Here is a 21,506-nt window from a genome sequence, read left to right as displayed (position 1 = left end):
AGCAAAATCTATCTTATATAATACTAAAAACCACCACTGTAGCTCGCTTATTCACTAATTGTAAATGGGTGCAGATGGTGATGTACAGTACAGTATGTTCCTATAGCTCATGAGAGGAGGTGCTGCTCACTGTAAGCCATGATACTGATGGACCCTCCCCACGTACACCGTCACATTGTCTTCAAATTAGCAGATATGTCAGTCACAGGCCAGTCAGCTTGAATAATGTCACTATGCATCAGACAGCACCATGGACAGCACCTCAGACCTTCTTCAACACTGAATAATAGATGACAAAATGAGTAACATTAGTTAGATTGTTTGAAACCACATGTAAAATACACTCAATGGTCACTTTATCAGATATACCTTCACAGTATAATGTTATTCAATACAACAGCCCTGCTATAAGATTTATGTTTACAGAGTTTGTTTGGTGAAATGTGTAAATTCAATTATATAGGTAACGCTTTGTGTTAAGGTCCTTGCAATAAGCATTAGTTAATGGGTAATAAGGCCCCTTTAAGGCCTTAAAAGATGCTAATTCACATTATCATATCAGGAAATAATGATTGAGTCCCTGAGTCCTGCTACATCTAATTTAGACAATGGAGTATTGAGGATGAGTTCAGGAGTCTCACAGCCTGGCGAATGAAGCTGCTCCGTAGTCTGGTGGTACAGCAGCAGATACTTCTGTATCTTTTGCCAGATGGCAGCAGGGTGAACAGGCTTTGGCTCGGCTGGGTGTCGTCTTTTTGTATGCTCTGGGCGGACGTCTCACTTCACCGATGTCACTGATGCTCTGTAGATGGGTACCGCAGCCGCTGTAGAGCCCTTCTGTTTTTGATGTTTCGAGTCGTACGTGTTAATTAGACTATAACAGTATCGTAAATACGTTAAATACGTTAGATAAAGAAATTTGTAAGCACTTATAAGAAACTTGTCAACAGTTAGGCATTCACTGTCAGTACACTGTCAGCATTGGTTACATGGGACATTCGCTCTACCAGTTTTCCAGAATATATTTTTTGCAATATACAATTTACCTTGATGTACTTACCTCCATATTTGTACTACTAACGCCAAATGTTTCTGAGCCGTCTAACCCTAAAACCCTTAAAATCTAACAACAAACATATTTATGATGTTGTTATCAACACTTATATAATCTAACAGACATATAATAATATTAATAAGCACCTTATAAGGCCCTTATTACCTATTAACTAATGCTTAATCTCATTATAAAGCGTTACTACACCTTTGTATGTAATGCAGTCCAGTACGACACTATCACTAGCCATGACCTCGATGCTAAAATGCTAATGTGTGTGTGTATGTGTGTGTGTTTGTGTTTGTGTGTGTGTGTGTCTGTGACTGCAATAAAAAGTTGGAGGCCATTGTACTAAACCCTGACCTGTGTGAAACTGTACGGAGATTATGTAACAAGTAAACCTACTCAAGGTGTACTTTTTACCTTTTTCCAAGTCTTGAACTGCATCTCACGGTCTCCATCGGCAAACTGAACTAGCTCAGGTGTCATCATGTGACTAATTAGCTTGTCACTCATAATTAACTCCCATGCCATTATTAGTGAGAACAAGTGTCCTTGGTCTACTGCGAGACTTTCCATGTTTTGTGGGCAGCGTGAGTGTCCAGAAACTGTTGTGTAAGTACAGTACGTACCAGTTTTCTGATGTGATTTTAGAGAAATCCATTTTGCAGCAAGAAGCCAGACCTTCTGTAAGTTATGTCCTCAAAAACAGCCACTTGGTCTTCTGAGATTTCCTCTCCAGCTGTGCCCTCTGGCCATGGAATCAAGGACTTTGATGCAATTTGTTGGGCACATCGGATCAAAGATAATGAAATGATAATGCGAAGGATAGTTGAGTCGCTCACTGAGATTTCCATATTGGTCTTTTGCAAAACTTAAACATGCAAAAAATATCTCTAAAAGTATATCCCTACAACATCTTCTCACAGTACTTATTATTTTTCTGGTAAGTGTTTGCTTTTGTTTGTGACTTTCAGTTTTATGAAGTTACTTTATCATTCATTTTGAATGAATATCTCCTCTCAAGTCCTGTTCGATGATTAAACACTCACTGTTTTTTAAGTGTTTTGTGTGTTTGCATACACGTTTTAATGACTTTAAATATCTCTCCCTGGATTCAAACCCTTCTCTCAGTGAGATTTTGTCCACCTAGACAACAAAACAACGATTTAATTCAAAGCCTGAATTACAGAATCTTCAGAAAGAAGCCAAAAATATAACTCTACATGTGAAGATGGCAACAGGTGGCTGCAGAACAGCACAGCCCTTAAAAAACAGAACAGAAATTCAAATTCATTTCATATTTTCAAAGTCAGACAAGTACTTGAATGTATTAATACACATTGCTTTAATATACACAGTATCTCAATTCCTAGGGTCATAGTACACTTAGGTGTGTGCTCATGCTTTATATGTTTTTTTGGGGGGGGGGCAGTTTTGTGCTATCACTCAGCTTCTATTAAAGTCGGCCAATGAACGCATTTCTTAAATAGGAGACAGCTGTTCCACATAAAACAATATCAGCCCTAGAGTCGTCTTTGTTAACGTCTTTTCAAATCAATATCTAGTGATACCTCGTGCCAACGAGGAGTTAATGCAAAACAACCAGTTACTTCCATAAAAACCTGTCTTCGAGGATTATTTGACCTGCATTTAAAGGGCGCACAACACTGAATTTCTTGTTCGAGGCTGAAAAGCAACCTTTCTGGATTTGTTTTGGTTGCTATGGTAACTGTTGGTGTACCCGTGGATGTTAAGGACGTCTTTATGGTGGTGGTCCTGCTGAGCTTTCTTTTGGCAGACACTTGTAAATGTATTTTTAGCTTGTAATGAATTAATCAAAAAATGTGATAATGTTCTGCGTTGCTTTACATCATTATATGACAGCCACCGGAGAGTCTACTCAGATAATTCCTTATTGATCCCACAGAGGGGAAATTCAGACGCAAACGTCAAGGTCAACAAAATGTAGTATTAGTAGAGCCTCCTTCTTGCCATAAGGCCACGATAAACGCATTTGTTCGCGTGACACAACAAACCAAAAGGGCATCATCTGCATACCTGATGAGTGAGCTGTTTATTGAACAGGTGTTTGTCCAGCATGAGGGGCAGATGCTGCAGAGTCCTGCTGTATCACTGTGATAAAATGCACTGACCAGGACATACTGCCTCCTGTTAGACAAGAAACTCCAGGAGGTTTTTTGATTTTCAGGATCAGTTAACCCCACTTTCCAACAACTTCTGCACCACAATAATAAAAAAAAAGAAGCTGGTATTGTAAACTTGTCAGTGGTGGCGCTGTAGTCTGAAATTTATGCATTAGGTTTTAATGCCTCCATGCCACACTCTGCCCTATGGGTGCTCTGTTAGTTTGCTTTGTTTTTTCATTGATGAGGTGATCGATAAAGCTGTCAGAAAAAAAACCTTTCATTTACACCAACTGGGTAGCAGGTCAGGACACATTCAATCGACCCCATCTTGTTTCTTAGTGCATTGGTGGCATATCTGATGGCTTAAACACCCCTCCGTACCCTTGGGATGATGTTGTTATCTGGTAATAGATGTGATATCCCGTTAAACACTGCCCTCAGCTGTTCACTTCACCGAGCTGTGCCGTGCTCTTAAATCCCACTGAGGCACTCTGACTGAGGTTAATGAGTCATCAGTCCAGCTTGCAATCGTAACAGTAGATCTCCACCTCTACATGCAGAGTGAACTACTCTTTTTTATGCCTAACATTAGTTCCTCATCTCACTTATGAGGATGCTTTCTCTGCATCAAATCAGTTAACACAGGTGTTTTAAAGCCGACACGTGCAAAACACAGTAAAATCATTGGAGGGATTTACAGTGTGAATCATTTATAAATCATTGCTGCCGTTAGACACCTAATCAGACCATCTGTTGCTGCCTCTGCCTCTCATATGTTGCCATCTTGTGGACAATTTAAAATCTGTCAGTCCCCGTTTAGCACTGATGCACCAATTAAAAATGTTCTTGGAAATTTGAGATGCAGATTTGAACCAGACGAGTGAGTTACAGCATCAGTCTTTTCATCGTTGTAGCAGCTGTAGGAGTCAACACAACTGATCTGACTGTTGTCCTTGAAGACACACAAAAATCCACCATAACCTATTTAAATAGAATATTATTGTTAAGCTTTTTTACATTAACATGTGTCAAACCAGCTGTTGCCTGGGTACGGTACTCAACTCGCCAGACTAATGTAAGACCGTTATCATTATTCTGAGATCTGCTTAACTGGCTGAAAAGCTGTGATTAGCCACTGCATTTACATTACCATAAAGAGGGAGAGTAGCATTTTACTTAATGCATTCACTCATTCATTATTCAAAATGTTTTCATTCTTCTTTATGTATTTGTCAACTACAGTTAGCAGCTGCTTACATTTTGAGAGGGTTTTCTATCACTGAAATAAAAAAAAAAATGAAATGGGATGAAACATTTCGATGGTACGGAAGCCCTAAAGGGCCATGCATTCATACATTTTATTTCCTCCGTTTTCCCGTGATAACGAGTTAATTTCATTTGTTTTCTCGAGATCTCGAGTTATTATCTCGAAATAACAACTGCCGTTTTCCCGAGATAACGGGATCATTTTCTCGAGATCTTGAGAAAACAAAACGATAGTGTAGTATATTAAATCACTGCAGGAAATATCATTCAGTGTAGCAATGTCAGAGGAGTAGGAGCATATCGATCACCACGTCACATATCTTTTCAATTAAGGCCTGACACAGGCTGAAATAGCATTATGCCTTGCTATTACAGATAATATACACATTAGTGTGCATAATCTAAAAAGACAGTTAGCAAGGCTTCAGCTATATCGGCGGCGCAATCTAAGTGAGCCTGATGTCGTCATTAACTACATAGCTGACCAGCTGACCAGCTATGTAGTTAATGAGGAGATCTCGAATTAATTATATCGTTATCTCGGGAAAACAAAGTTTCGTTATCTCGTTATCTCGAGAAAACGGCAGTTGTTATTTCCAGATAATAACTCGAGATCTCGAGAAAACAAATGAAATTAACTCGTTATCACGGGAAAACGGAGGAAATAAAATGTATGAATGCATGGCCCTTTAGGGCTTCCGTACGATGGTTATTTCTGCTTTAATATTTTTTGGACTGAACTATAAAAAAAAACATGCTAGAAATACTTTAACATCAACCCACACTGCAACATGTGTATTCAGCCGTATTGTTAATTATTCTGACATCTGGCTAAAGTATTTGGTCTTTCATGTCATGCAATTTGCAGTGTGACGGACAGGAATGCTCAAGTCCATCAGGAGCTGCAGTCGCTTAGTGTTACCACTAGTGGGAAGCCTTGTGCCAGCAATGAGACACCAGCAGCATCTCTACAGACTGTGGGTTACAAGGGATAAAGCATCCTCCCAGGATTCAACAAGAGGTTTGATTACGCTTCGTTTCAGAGTAACACATCCAGCAGTTAGTGCATGTAGTAAATGATGCTGTGCACTGTGGGTGTTTCATCCTTAAAATCAAATAATATCCTTCTGTTGATCAATCTGTGTTTTCAGGGTGATGTTTGTGGTTATTTCCACTTCAGGTATATAAACAGTCCATTGATCAATCCTGTCATGTGACCAATAGATCACCACAGTATTTGAAAAAACATTACAATCATCTTTACACTTTTTTTTTAATTAACAAAATACTACATTCATTCCCAGTAGATACAGAAACTTACAGTAAAACTCTAAACGACCATAAACACAAAATATACACACGATGCTACAACCAACTTTTCAGAATGTTCATGTTCAATCTTTCATCTCTGATGGGTTAAAAAGGTTAAATCTTCATTTTAAAATGCAGTGTCTCTACATATCTACGTATAACCTCAACCAATTTTTAAGTTTGACCTGAACACAGTCGTCCCTTAAAGGTGCAATTTGTAAGAATTAGCCATCTGTCAAATTCATTCCCAAAGCAAATAGCCTGGGGCTGCATATCACCAGGGTAAGCGCTAACTGCTGCTAACTGTAGCTGCGCTTAGCTAGTTAGCTCAGTTAGCTGTGCAACCAGCGGTTTAGACTGGGAGCTCAGGGACCAGGGCAGTGTTAGTGTTTACACAGCTAGCACAGGAGCTTTGGACTGGGATGGGACAGGGCTAGCTGGTTAGCATGCTAACTTTAGTGGATATCTCTGCAGCATAATACATAGTGACAAAACTGAGTGACTTCAACTACAATTCTTACATATTGCCACTTTAACTGAACTAAAACCTTTCAAACATGTCAAAGCCAGGGTCAAATTTGATTATAACTTCCCAAAGAAAGCAGCAAACACATGCAGGATACACTTACGCTGCTGCACTTATAACTCAGTTTGCAGAAGTTATTAATCTCGTGTGGCTGAACATCAATTAAGAGCAAGTTTTAATGAGAGCAAACTGAGGAATTTAAGTGTTCACCCTGACAGCCATGGGACTAACCTCTTGGATTTTTTCTGGTGGTTTTGGTCCAGACACACTCATGTGGTGTTTATGATGATCTGAGCCAAAACTCTCAGCTCTCAGCTCAGGGCTGTCTGGCAGCCTTCAGCTCCTGTGGCATCTAACTGCAGTTCATTTAACTACATGACTCAACTAAAAAACTGATAAGCACACTACGTAAGGTGTCACTGTGAACATTAACTGTGGTGTATCAACCCAAACTGCTTCAGGAATAACACAAGTGAGGAAGAAATTTACATTAATAATAATATCTTGACACAGTTTGACCAGACTGCAGGGAATCCCTGACAACACAGTGAACTAAAATAGACCAGGGACCTCTGCTTAACTATTTGATGGCTATATCAAACTAACCCAGATTGCTGAAAACCCCCCGTCAATGCTTTGTGCTGTAACCCAGATTGAATTCTTTGCACCATGTTTTTCACGACAAGCCATCAGCCGCATGTACTGCTCTGTGCTGTATACACTAGCCTGATAATCACTTGGGAAATGGCTTTTCTTTTCACTTTGAGACGTGGGCGGTGATTCAGAGGTCTGGATCCAGGCTATGTATGTACAGTCATGTAACAGCAGACCAGACTGAGAGCGGTTGTCAGATCAGCGATGTATCCAGAGAGAAATGTGTAGCATAACAATCTTTCTTTCATCCATTTCTGTCAGTTTGTAGAGATTTTCTTTTCAGTCCTGAAACTAATAAATCTGATAAATCTGACTCCTTAGGCCAGTCAGCGATTTGATGGAGGGGTGAGTGGGATGCCATCTCCCTTCCCCATCCCCTAGAGGACTGCAGGGGCAGAGGAGTTAAGTTTATCTGAATATGTTGGTCTATCAGCCTGAGTCATCGATCCTTTATCCGACTGAGGTTTGTGCAAATTAGGGAATCTATGGCTCCGACCGCGGCTCTGAAATATCAGCAGTATAACTCTGCTGCGTTCTGATAAATCCATGTCGCTGTCCGTGGTGCTGAAGTAGCAAACTGACTTGTAAATACATCATTTTCTCTCAGTCAGCCCTTCTGCCAGCTTCATCTTGAGTCTAATATTCTCTCAACTATAAACTACAAATACTCAGTTCTATACTATACAGTAGACTATATACTCTATAGAGTAGTGTCACCTTCATGGCCAAAGTGAGAAGTAGCAACGTGTTGTCATGGTAGAATAAGACACACTGCTGCCTGTAGTATTTCTATAATATTTAAATGATCACTCGGTAGCGTCTGTGCTGCGGAAAATACTCGTCCAGACCACCTCTGCAACAAAATATGACAGGGAAGGCATGACTACAGGTATAGTTTTTACTATAGAGGGTTAGGATTAGTATTAAAGTTGGGTTTGGGTTAGATACATTATTTTCCTAAACATTTAAAATTGGCAAATCTGAGGAAGTTGATGTAATCTCATTTCTTTGTTTCTACTCAAATGAACACCCGAATAAAAAACCTGATGTATTGTTATAATTTATAAATTTATTCAACAGGGTCTCAAAGAGTCCACAGCTGGTTGGATAACAATCTGCTATTATATACCAGGGAAGGTGTGCAGGAGCTGACAAGCTGTCTCCAACAAAGCATTGATTAAATGCTTCTTCCCAACCAGGTTACTTTTACCCCAGGGGGCTCTCCTGTGTTTGCTGGGGGGTAAAAGGAAAAATCAATTATAGATAAATAGAAAAGTAAATAGAAAAGGTGATTTTTTTTTTTTTAAAGACATCCTCATGCTTGCATTAAGAAGGAAATTAGGATTAGCAAATTGGGGTGAATATGATTTTATATGTGCTGCCAATCATCCTGAATCGTCACACATTAACACCAGATGACGTTGACTGTGTGTTAAGCTATTTAGCAAAGAAACAGAAAAAAGGAAATAGTGAGCTAAAAGTAACATTTTTGTTAACAACCAGCTAAATGTAATGAATAAACAGTTAAAATACTTAGCTAAGCGTGTTTGTTTTTTCATTTGTTAAAGCAGCACTGTTTTGTTCTCAGAGGAAAAGGTCCCCAGAACACTGTTTGAATCTAGAAAGGTGGCAGGGTCCGCCACATATAAACAAAGTAAAACAGTATGAAATTGTGTTGTCCTTTAAGGTCAGTTTGTTTATTAATGAATAAAAACTCCAAAGGTTCTCCAACAATTGTAACAAGTTGGTATTATACCAGGGAAGGTGTGCAGGAGCTGACAGGACTTAGAGATCGTCTAAGGAGTTAGCTAACTAAAAGTACTGGATAAATCATTAAAGTAATGAATAAAACATGGAAATAGTTAGCCTAATGAATTCAACTGTTGAAAAAGTTAGTAAGGCTGTCGTTACACGTAGACTAATAAACAGCTGTATCAACTAGGCTAGATAAATGTAGCCTAATTAACAGCTGGGAAAGCTAAATCGATAAGAAGTTAAAATAGTTAGCTAAAGGTAGTAGGCTTATTGATAAACAGTTAAAAAAGTTATCTGAAAGTCATGAATAAATGGTGGAGATAGCTTAAATAATGGACAAACAGAAATAGTTAGCTGAAGCTCATTAACAAATGAAAAAGTGGGCTAATGGACAAAGTCATAGAAATGTTTGAGTTAGCTAACAGTAGGCTAATGCATGGACAGTTTGTTAGCTAAACATAATGGATGAACAGTTATTGTATCTGTATATAGCCCAGTGTAGCCTAAGCTTGACAAAACTATTCACGACAATTCAGTCAAAACTATCACTCTTGTATAACGTTAAATAACCGGTTCATTATCCATTAAAAAGAACATGGTTGAAAGAAATAACAGGTGGCGTTGAAGGGGCGAGCTCATCTTACAGGACTGTGGTTGTGTCAGACAGAAAGGTTGAGAACCACTGCATTACATCATCCCTCCTGTCCTGACATTTCCATTTTACAGCAGAGAAGTGTGAGACAGTGCTGAAGTATTCACGTAGGCTATTTGGTGTTTTTCTGATGCAGTTGATCCTCAACAGACTTTTGTCGAAGATATACTGTACAGATCACCACGGGGCATAAGTGATTTTGATATTGGATGCTTTTCACAGATGATGTGGCAGCAAGGTGCATCAGAGCAGTGGTTTATAAAAGCAGAAAATGAAAAAACGAGACGGAACAAAGAGTGAAATTGAGCTATTTCATAGATGCTGAGTGAAGAGCTCATAGAGACGAAAACTGAAAGAAATGACAGTTGATTGAGAGCAACACCCTCGAAGAATCAGACTTACATTTCATGAGATGACGGGTGACTGAAGGCTTTGGTGAAAGGGACTGAGGGAGCGAGGGAGAGAGAGGTGGAAAGAGAGAAAGAGAGAGATGCAGACAAAAGGAAAAAACATTTACAGCCTGCCCTGCCCCCTCATCACTCTCTGGGGAACGAGGGATTATGGAAATGTATAAATGCAAGAGAGAGGGAGACTGACAGACAAGGAGGAGGAGAGAGGGAAGGGAGGAGGGAGAGAGCAAATAAGAGAGGGAGGGAGGCAGAGCGATGCTATTGGTCGACCGTTATAACATCAAGCGTGATAGAAATATTTCTCTCGCAGTCTAAGAAATAGAGGAAGAGACAGACAGAATAGGTAGACTCAGGAAACACATTCAGGTCTGTTTGGAAAAATCTCTGGAAGAGATAAAAAGAAAAGGGAAAGAACGAAAGAGGAGACAATAGAGAAGGCGGACTAATTAACTTATGACTTCTGAGGGCTGTGGAGATTTTTGCTTAACTGGAGTGATTTCAAAATCAGAATAAGTGCGACTCAACATGTAGATGTCCTGCAGGTTTCTGGTTAAAATCCCCCCCCCCCCCTTTTTTTTTTTTTTTTTTCCTCTCCCAGAATGAAATAATTTACCCCGCATGTCAAATCAAGATGTTTTTCGGAGACATCTGAGGGATGCGTCTGAGGGAAAGATGCAGAGCAGAGAATTCTGACATGGTGCCGACCCAAATTGACAGAGACGAGGACAGAGTGGACTGTTCAGTGGCAGACACGTCTCCAGCCAGACACAGGTATTCTCTACTCGATATTAAGATCAGTCGAGATATTGATCCGTGCTAACTCAAACTGTCATCAGTATTGTACTCTGGTATTTGGAAGTCCTCTTAGATGTGTAAATAGTTGTTTTATTTCAAATCTGATTTGCTGTATTTGTGTTATTTTATTCTGAAAACAGCATCGAGTCATTTGCTTTGCCAGAATATAAATAATGTCTAAAATGCAAAGCAATACCTTGTATCTTCAGCACATGATCAGACTGATGTGCAGATAAATCATCTCTCAAAAACTGAGTGATAAAATAAGTCATATACCAAGAGACTGTCTGTGTAAATAATAACATCTAATCTGCAAACTATGGTTGTTTACACGTGTTAAATGTGATGTAGAAATATGCGTCATTAATGGTGTTCTTGATCCAGAGCAACAGATGAACTGAAAGCCATACGACAAACTACTCAACTGTCACAAGCCATAACCATCTTAGACAATAATCCTCACTGTTTCTAAAACGCAGTGCCGTGCTCTTAGCATCGACAAGAATCCTGTGCTTCTGTTGTCGGCGTGTCTCTGTCAGACACTTTGTGGTTTGCATTACTGTGAGGAGAAAGAAGAAAAAAAAAATGTGTAGGCTTTGTCTAAAGAGAAACTACATGGAGGAGGAGGAGGAGGAGACAGACATTTTGCCTGTCAGAGACTGAAGAGAGGAGCATCAGGCCAACAACAGACAAATGTGGCTGTGAACAGACAATATAAGTGCTTCCTAAATCAAATCCAGAGAGGGGTCGTCCTGCTGTGAGCTAAACAACGAGAGACAATGAGAGGAAGCAGTGGAGCCACTGCTCACGCTGATTATTGATTGTTACTAAAACTGTGCTTTACCTACCTGGACGACACAGACTCAGCTCGCGTCGGGGGGCGAAAACAGACGATAACCTCCACTAAAAGAGGAGGGAGAAGGGGCATTTAGCCAATAGAGAGGCAGAGAGCAGGGGCGAAAGTTCCCTTCCTCTCTCTCGACCCATCCCGTCGTCAGGCTGGCTGGCACGGCCATGGCGTTCACCTTTGCGGCCTTCTGCTACATGCTCACCTTGGTGCTGTGCGCTGCCCTCATCTTCTTTGTCATATGGCAGGTGAGTAGCAATGTGCACGCTGAAAAACCACTGCGCACATACACACACTCAGAAACTAAAATGTAGGGCCTGTGAACGTCCACACTTCATCCCACACAGGCAGACAAATACATCCACCTACTCACAGTTGTACAACACTGACAGGAGCGCAGCACACACACACACACACACACACACACACACACATCTCGCTCAGGTCCTCTAGAGGTAATGACATGCATAAATATGTCTGTGGGATCTCAAAGAAACCCTCAGTGTTATTGTACTTCTGTGTGACTGACATGTTGAATTGGCTCTTAAAAGCCACCGAGTGACACTTTGTTCCTTTTCATTTAAAACAGCCAGTGAAGCCATAATTGGCTGGATATAGAGGAATTTTTGACCACATTACACCGCAGAGGAGCAGGAGATGCTTGAGCCTAGAAAGCACAGTGTTGTTTTTCATCTGTTTCCATACAGAGACTTTAAGCGACCTGCTTAACACGCTGGTTTCTCACTGACTGGAGCTGTTCTGACCCTTAAACACCCTTTAACGACAGATTTCCAGCCGGCTCGGCTCCTCCACATTAAAGCGACCTGAGATCCTTAGAGAGCTGACAACAAACACTTCCTCAAACACCTTGTTTCAGGTTCATGTTTCCGCAAACAGCGCTAAATGAGTACAGGGAGGCAGCAAAACACAGTGATCATAAATTTCACTGCCAGACTGTTTCAGAAGCCGTCCGCCTGAGGCTTTCTGGGTGGAATTTGCACAGATATCACTGGACACCGTTGCACTCGGTTCGCTGGTTACACAAGTGGCGAGTCAACAAACACTTTGCCTTGATCTCTCCCCTTTAACATTCGATCCCCGGAGGCAGGAATAATGTGAAATACATAACGTATCATTATGAATATAAGACTTGAAATGACTAACGTACCAATTGACTAAGTGGGTGAGACTACATATGAGTCAGTCAGTGTGTCTGTGTGTGAGAGAGACGGGGAGAAGCGTGCGTCTGGCTCAGCACTCACCCGTGTGATTGAAACGCATATCAAACCGATTCTGCTCACCCCTTCCCCCAGTCTGCCTCCACCCACGGGCACAGCACCCCAATTCTATGTGGCTCTCAACCAATCAGGACGTTTGTTCACTGCTATAGTAACCATGGAGCCCGCTGAGGGGCTCACCATGTCGCCATGGAAACTGCATCTGTTTACAACGTGTGAAGGAGGACCAGGGAGAGCCGTATAGACTCGGAAATATCTCAAACGGATTGAAGTGTTCTGTTTTCATATTATCAGTCAGATGCTCACTTATCTGCAAATAACGTCTGTTTTTTTTTTTATTGCTTTTCAATGAGCCGTCAAAGTGAAGCGGAGCTGTTTAGAAGCCGAAGTGATGATAAGCACAGCAGGTGGCATTTACACTGACAATTATTAGTGTTTTTATGGAGCTATTAATCAGGGAGCTGGTGAGAAAAACAATCACTCATCTTCGCCTCACAGGGAGCAGTTAGAGAGCTATCAGCGAAGTGACAATGGCATTGTTTTCTCTGTAGTGTGCTCAATTCAGTATCTTCTGATGTTTCACTGAAACAGCCCTAGAAATAAAAATGTGCAAGAATGTACAGGATACAGTATTGTTTTTACGTACAGTATAAACTTAACAATGCATATAAGTCATACATTTTGTAAGTTATGACAAACTTAAGGCAAACGTACATTTTCAGTGTGCACTGCTTGTTTTAATCCTGCCTGATTATGATTAAGTAAATAAAGAGTTCATTTGCAGCAACAGATAAACAACATTCTTGAAATGAATAAACCAACACCAGCTTGATTGAGTTTTTTAATTTAAAACATGAAAAGAAATGAGATATCTTACCAAAACAAACCGACATCAGTCTGATTGATATTCCTCAGAGCCCACCAAAAAAAGAAAAAAAAGGAGAAAAGACATGATTTAGTAAAATTAATCAAAACAGAGATATCTGTTTTCCAAAATTAAGCCTTCAAATTATAGATATTATTCAAATCGAGTTACCTTGACAGCTGTCTATGCCTGCAAGGTCCTTCTGTCGCTTCAGATGTGAACTTCATTAAGAGACTGGTATAAATTTTAAAGGAGATGGAAAACAGAAAACTAGAAATGGCGCGTACCTCTACCAAGGCCCAACAGTCCCCTTTAATTCAATCAAGCCTCATGCAATATGAAATAAAAGATATTTAATTGTTTTATTTATTTAAATCTCCTAGATCCAGGTTTTTATTTGGTTCGGCATCAAATTGTACTCACTCATAGATACCAGCCACCTAAATATGCCTGATTTATTTAATCACGACCCATGCATCAGTGGCAGCCAAGGGGGCCACGGCTCTGTTGGCCACCCCACTGGCACCCCCTTGGGAGTGCCCTGCCACCTTTGCAAGTGCTCCCCTGCAGAGCATTAGCCCATGAATAAAAATTATTGAAATGACAAATGAAATATCTAAAAAACACCCTCTCGTAATGTTAAAAGAAAAACAATTCCTGTACCTTTATCCGAACCATACCAAAATTTAATGATGTCTATTCTCCTCCTTGGCGGAGGTAAGAAAGGTGAAAACTAACACTGTACGACAACATCCAGGATTTTAGCTCCTTCGATAAAAAAGCTTCATAATGACTCATGGTATAAGCACAATCAGAGCTCATATACAGTGTGAGGAGAAAGAGCAAGGCTGTCAGTAATTATACATGTTCTCATTCAACATTTAATCACCATGTGTGCTCGAGCTGCAGCTGTACAAGATGTAGCCAGTGTGCAGTAAACTGTTCCAAGTTACCATCCCAGTACAACAGTATTATACAACAGGCTTTGTGTTGAAAAGATACCAACAACATCTCATGTTTATTTGATATACTGTATTTACATTACAGTTCTGTGCATTCACTGGTGTTCTGAAGGTAACTAATTGAAAACAAACTCACGTGTCTGTTATTTTTCAGATCATTGCGTTTGATGAGCTTCGCACAGACTTCAAAAACCCCATTGATCAGAGCAATCCCACCAGAGCGGTAAGAACCCTGCTGTTTCCCTTCTTTCAACAGTGATCAAACCCTCGTGTGTCCACAGAAATCTCCTCTTTTCAGTGATCTACACATAAAGACTCACAACAAACTGAGGGTTCCCCTCCAAAAATGTTGCACATGACCCTACATATCAGTCATTGGCACAAATTCCCAAAGCTGAGTTTATAAGCGCCTCATAAAGAGCTCATAAATAAACGGCACAGTGTCATTTAATGGCTGTAATGGCAGGCATGATTTCATGTAAATGGAGGTTTGTGTGATTTTGGAATGAAATCTCACAAATGTTTTATTCAGCCACATTTAGCCCCTCCATTAATTAATCAACATCAAATATTTGTACTACTTTGAAAAACAATACCTGCTAATCCAACAGCAGCATCCAGGGCAGCATTTGCCTTGAACGCTCATTTGTATGCAGATTGAAGCAATCAACCTTCCACAAAGACGGCGGCTCGTTGGCTTAATCAATTAAAGAGATTGATGCAAATGAAGCCGCTGTTTATACAAAGAGATACTGAGCTGTCGCCACAGTAAAAGTGCAGACACAAGGTTTCACCTCAGTGTGACGAGTGCAAACTTATTCACTTGAGTCAGATTTGAGTTCAACAAGTTCTCTAAAGTGGAAAAATATTCTGGCAAAAAAGACCCAAAGTAATTAATTATTTGAAGGTGTGCTATGCAACTTTATTTACAGGCCTGTAAATAAACAAAAAGAGAGAGCTCTAAAAACATGAAGTAGCAGTTTACATGTACTTTAAAGGTGCAATATGTAAGAGTTGGCCACCTCTTGAATTCATACTCCAAACAAACACAAGGGATTGGCATATCACCAGAGTAAGTGCCAAGTGCTGTTAAGTGTAGCTGCCATTAGCTAGTTAGCTCAGTTAGTTGTGCAGTTAGTGGTCCAGACTTTGAGCTTGTAGTGGTAATTTGAGCATGGATAGGCCATGGCTGACTGATTAGCATGCTAGTGTCAGTAGATATCTCTGCAACACACTATAGACATCTTAGAGATAACGTAAAAACTCTTGTTTCTTCGCATTCTGTAAATAAGTAAAACATTTTTTAATTTAAATTAGAAGCGAAAGATCTTTATTGACTCATTTTTTGTGCCTAAATAAACTTAATGAACAAACTCTTTGTTTTCATGACTGATAAACAAACCTACTGTTTTACTTTGTTTATATGTGGTGGACCCTGAGAACAGCTTGTCTGTTCAGTTATGGAAAAAAATAAATATGTCTGAGTTTGTATTATTACCTCATTAATATTGTACATTTTAAAATTCTGAGTTTGAATCTCTTCTCCAAAACTATATAGTGTCCCTTTAAACTAAAATTCTTACATATTGCACCTTTAATAAGATTTTGTCCAACACTTATGTACTATGTGCATATTTCTTTCAAAATCATGTGTCAATAATGCATAAATGGCATTATTCAGTTAGCAAGTTAACAGCAGCTGTGAATGTCTTTTTCACAAGTTAGCTAATGTTCTAGCAATCATGTGACCCTGGATCTGAACTGCAAAGTGATGAGGAGTGGGAGAGGAAACTGTGAAAGCCAACTGTGGGAGTGTGGAGGCACGCCAGCTACAGGGGGTGGACACAATAACGGCAACACCTGTAAAATATAATGCAATCCAGTTGCTCTGCAAATAAATATTGTCGTGAGCGTTCAGTTCAAAGTGGACGTGTTATTTTCCCTCTTCAGATGAAGATGGGGGGCTTGTTTCTCCGACAACACATACTGTGCCTAACACGACGAGCTTTGTGACAGCAGGATTTGTATTAAGGCTACTCTGGTGGATTACGTTGTACAGGTGTTTTTTCAATCGATAACGAGCATCATCTTAAATGATGTCAGCTTGTCAGATACGTTCAGAGAGAACATGATCAGCCAGGGTGTGATGCTGCCAGTCTCTCCCAAAATCAATAAACTGCACAAACACAGGAGAACAAACAACATGGTGACAGCCTTTTGAAAATAAACAGCAATTATTTCAGAGAGCAACGCGTGTATGCTCACCTGCTGCTGGCTACAAAAAGACACAAGCAGTAAATATTTGTCAGTGAGAGAGAAATCAGAAAAGAACATAGTGGAAGAGACTGAACAAAGCAAGCATTAATCACAGTTACAGTCTAAAAGGGTTAAAATGTTACTTTTGAATGAAACATTGTGGCTGATTAGGGGCTACTGAAAAATATATGGCCTTTTTTTCCATTCTTACCTCCCACTTCATTTGACAATAGTAAGATTTCTAACTGCCCTGCTTCTTTCATTTGCTCTAAATTTTGTGAAATGTCTCCACTGCCTTTAATTCATGTCTGCAGTCGCGTTTCCTTAGTTGTGACAATTAAATATTCAGCGTGAAACGGGACGACCTTACACTAATTAGGGCACTTTAGAGAGGCTCCAGACTATAAAATCCAAGCAGACCTACTGCAGGACAAGAATTTACGAGTGCAATTACAAACCATACGGCGTATATTAGTTTAGCTGAAGGGTCCAGCACTGTTTCTTTACATTTAGGGTGCACAAAGCAAGCAAAACAAAGAGAATGACCAAAACCAGTGAGGCTGGAGCACCTGTGTCTGGGTTTTGAGGCTGGATGTTGTAGATTCAGGGCAAAATCCACTTTCAGGTCACCGGGGGAGTTTGAATTTATGTGCGCAGATTCATAAAAGGTGCAGCCTGTGGCTCCCAGCTAAAGGGAGCGGACATCACAAGCTCCTCCATACTGTAACTAAGACAGATGCCTCGATGTGTCACACAAGTAGTGTTGAGGCTTCATTATATAGAGAGGAAACAAACACCAGTATGGCTTTAACAGTACATGTGAATATAGGCAAGATATAGCATATACTGCTTATCCACTTAATATATTGTATGTTTACAAAATAAATGAAGCAAAACAAATTCAAAATCTGTCAGTTAATTACCTGGCTACTGGTACTTTTATTTATCAGCTCTCTAAACTGATTAATATGTGAATGTGTGAGTGAACTAAAGCAAAACATCTCATTTGTCTTGCGGGCTAATCAATGGGCACTTAAATAAAACATCACCATAGAGGCCACTAGCTGCTAGCAAGGAGATACAGAGGAAGATGGATGTCTTTTATTTCTAAAACTGTTCATTGAGGCTCATAGCGCACTGAAGACTCAAAACAGCCCAGTTTACGAGGCAAAGTGCAAACATCGATGTCCTCATTGCTTTAAATGTGGCAGCTGTGGCTTTCTCTACAACTCACAATTATTTTTTACATGTTTGGATGCGTGACTGAAATATATTTAACTATAACATGAAAGACGACTTAAGAGTTTGAGATAGGAAATGAAATTGGTTAAACAGACATTTATTATTCATTAATTATACTGTTACTTTTTCAGTTGTTGAGGTAGAGGTGTGTGATATGTTGCATACCCATACACAAATAAAGATATATGGAATTTCATAAATGGACATATATGTCCAGCCCATACAAATATGTATGTTTATGTATGTAAATTACATATGTTGGCATATACTGTATATCACATATGTAATTATGTATACATATAAATATATACTTGTATAAATGTGTAATATACAAATTTTACTATAGGTATTTCATATATGTTAAAATATCTGAATTACATTTATATTCTTAACTTGTATGGCCACAGCATATAATACCATATAAAAAGTCAACATGTAGACATTCTTCATAAATGTACATACTGTATATACATTTTTCTATGGGTATTTCATAAATATTATAAACCTATATCTCCATATATTTAGTGATGTATGTATTTAATAATCATATATTGCCACACAGTTGCTTGACACAATTAGTGGAAAGAATGAAGAAATATGCAGACTGTTATTCAGACGTTTTCTTTATTTGCACTCCACAGAGGGAAAGGATCCTCAACATTGAGAGAATCTGCAACCTGCTTCGCAGGGTGAGTAATAGTTGTTCTGTACCTGCTGCTGCTGGTGGATGACTAAAACAGAGGTGCTTCAGACAAAAATGACCATTCGTCTTTCTAAGCATTGTGAGGACCATGACGCACACTGATTCATTTCACATGTAGCCCACCATCACAGCTCTGCAGTCATGTAGCGATGGAGATCACTGAAGCGGGTTTATGTGTGTGTCGTGTATTTTAAGGATTTCAGAAAGAAAGAAACAGACTGTCCTTGAAATGTGACATTTATGGAGGCCATTTTTAACATGTGCGTGTTGGAAACAGTGAGTGAATGTAACTACAGTACATTTACTCAAGTACTGTACTTACGTACCACTTTGAGGTGCTTGTACTTAACTTGAGTATTCCCATTTTTTGCTACTTCATACTTCTACTCCACTACGTTTGATAACTGTGGTTACTAGTTACTTCAGATTACAATGAGAATGATGTATCAGAGCCAAAGTAGTGCATTTTTTTAATACCCTTTTTTTAATTGGTAATTGGGTATGGAAAAAAAAACACTGATTCCAGTTATCTGAAAAATGCTGAACATCTGATTAGATGACACATATTTGTTTAATATCATTGCCATAGTGCAAATATAGTTTCAATTACTTTTAATTGTTGCAGAGGGAGATAACATGCAGAGAAGTACACATTTCATCTTCAACGTGGATTTATTTAGCTCAAACAAGAACGCCCACAAATGCAGAGCAGGATGCAGTAGAGAGAGAAAAACAAACTGTCTCCTGATCAATGTTTTAAATAGAAAGGTGATCAATCTAGCCCTGTAACCAGACTAAATTGCCATTTTGTTTCAGTTCATTATTCAGTTTGACATTTTGTTTACTGCAACTCTGCCCAGAGGGTTATATGTCCCCAACCAATAAGTGGTGATGCATCTGCTCTGTCAACAGTATTGTCAGTCGACAGAATAGTTGTAAAGGTTGCTTGGAGCAGATAAATGTTGCCGTGTCCAGGTAAAAAAAGACATTTTTTTGGATGTGGTACTTTCTTTAAAGTTGCTATAATGCACATTTTCACATTAGGAATTGATAACTATGAACATACAGAGAATCACCCCATGACTGTCCCATATTGTAGAAAGTGATTTATCCTGTCTTTTTTATTATAAAGCAGGTCTAGATGCTATGAAGATTATGTGGAAGTTTCAAAAAGCTCAATCCACACAGAAATGCACACAGGCTATACTCAGAGACTTTGCCCTCAAACAAGCAGTCAGGACTTCCTTAAGGTTGTAATGTCACAACTATGCAGTGACTGTCTGCACTCAGGACAGCCAGAGTCAGAGCTGATGTGGAAACCCAGTGGGCGGTGCATGCTCAGGCCTGTGAGAGCTGACCAATCACAGCAGGCTGGCCTTTTTCGTCTAAAATCCTGTCTGCATGTGTTTGAAACTATATTTGTAGCAGTAGAGAGTCATGAGTACCATTAACACCTTCTCTGTGAAAGTAGTTATAGCACAACATGCAACTCACAAGTGTTTCCCAGGAGTTGTTGCAGTGCGAATAAAATCTGCTCAGTGTCTAAGGAACATGCAGACTTATAAGCCGACTCTCTGTCTCCCCTGTTTAGCTGGTGGTACCGGAGTACTCCATCCACGGGCTCTTCTGCCTGATGTTCATGTGTGCCGGAGAGTGGGTCACACTTGGCCTAAATATCCCGCTGCTCTTCTACCATCTGTGGAGGTACAGTCCCATAACAGATGTCTGGTAAGCAGCTTCCGTTGGGCCAGTGTGAGCGTGAGCCAAAGATCTCTTCTTTTTTCAGGTTTTTTCATCGGCCGGCTGATGGGTCAGAGGTCATGTACGATCCTGTCAGTGTGATGAACGCGGACATTCTCAATTATTGCCAGAAGGAGTCCTGGTGTAAACTGGGCTTTTATCTGCTCTCTTTCTTCTATTATCTCTACAGGTAAGTGTAAATTCACAATCTTATCATTGTACTGTTGCTTGGTTAGGTTTCAGCGATGCCATTTAGACTTGTGATGTTGAAAGAACTTGTAAAAGATACAGAAAAGCAGCAAAATCAGTGTTTTCTCCCTATTTTCCCATCTGTTGCCATGGCCTATTTCCTGCTGAAGTATGGTCTACGCCTTGGTGAGCTTCTAACAGGAGACAGGAGACCTGGAGGAATAAAAGGAAGAAACTATAAGAAAGACTCAGAGGAATAAATGGAGACATCAACTCTTCCTTTCTCCATGTATCCTTCCTATCACTGGCTTGGGTCTTCAACAATCTAACTTTGGACAAATACCAGAAGACCAATCTGAGTGATAATGTGAATGTAAAGCCTCCGCTCCATTATATCGCTTTATCCCAGATACCGCTGTCGGACGGCTGGACACATTTTTCGGAAGGATTGAAATGAAAGTGAAAAAGGAGGAGGACGCAGCAGGTGTTTGTGTTGCCTTTGACCCATTGTACGAAATAACAATATATTTCTGAAGGGCTGGAGTTTTCCCATGCTGCTCTTAACCGATCCAGTCGCTCAACTCACTGTGAATCTCCAAACACTTAGGGGCTGGAAAACAAAACAATACGTCTGTATTCTTTGACTCTGAAAAGCAGGATTGTTCTGATATCATTCCATGTATTTAAGATGATAGTCACCTCTAATAGCAAACCACTGCTTTGATTGTGTTACAGGTACATGAAACTGTTAGACACAGGCTAAAATGTAGAGGAGAACTTTACCGTACTGTAAGAAATGCAGAGGGCCGGGCAGGGAAATAACAAAATAGGACGAAGGACTTCACGCCAGCCTCTGCAGAAAGTCAAATTTCACACCATAACAAAAACAAC

General features: G+C 39.8%; 1 protein-coding gene across 1 annotated transcript; it reads left to right on the top strand.

Annotated features, from left to right (window-relative positions):
- The first annotated feature begins 11,587 nt into the window (after positions 1 to 11,587).
- cnih2 (cornichon family AMPA receptor auxiliary protein 2) lies at positions 11,588 to 20,813 on the top strand. Its single transcript, XM_073479980.1, has 6 exons — positions 11,588 to 11,668; positions 14,640 to 14,708; positions 18,625 to 18,672; positions 20,278 to 20,390; positions 20,473 to 20,616; positions 20,786 to 20,813. The coding sequence occupies exons 1-6, from the start codon at positions 11,588 to 11,590 to the stop codon at positions 20,811 to 20,813; spliced, it is 483 nt and encodes a 160-aa protein (XP_073336081.1).
- Positions 20,814 to 21,506: the final 693 nt, after the last annotated feature.

Source organism: Pagrus major, chromosome 13, assembly GCF_040436345.1.
Source record: "Pagrus major chromosome 13, Pma_NU_1.0".
In the NCBI taxonomy this organism is placed as follows: Eukaryota; Metazoa; Chordata; class Actinopteri; order Spariformes; family Sparidae; genus Pagrus; species Pagrus major.
This window is presented reverse-complemented; position numbering and strand designations above follow the sequence as displayed.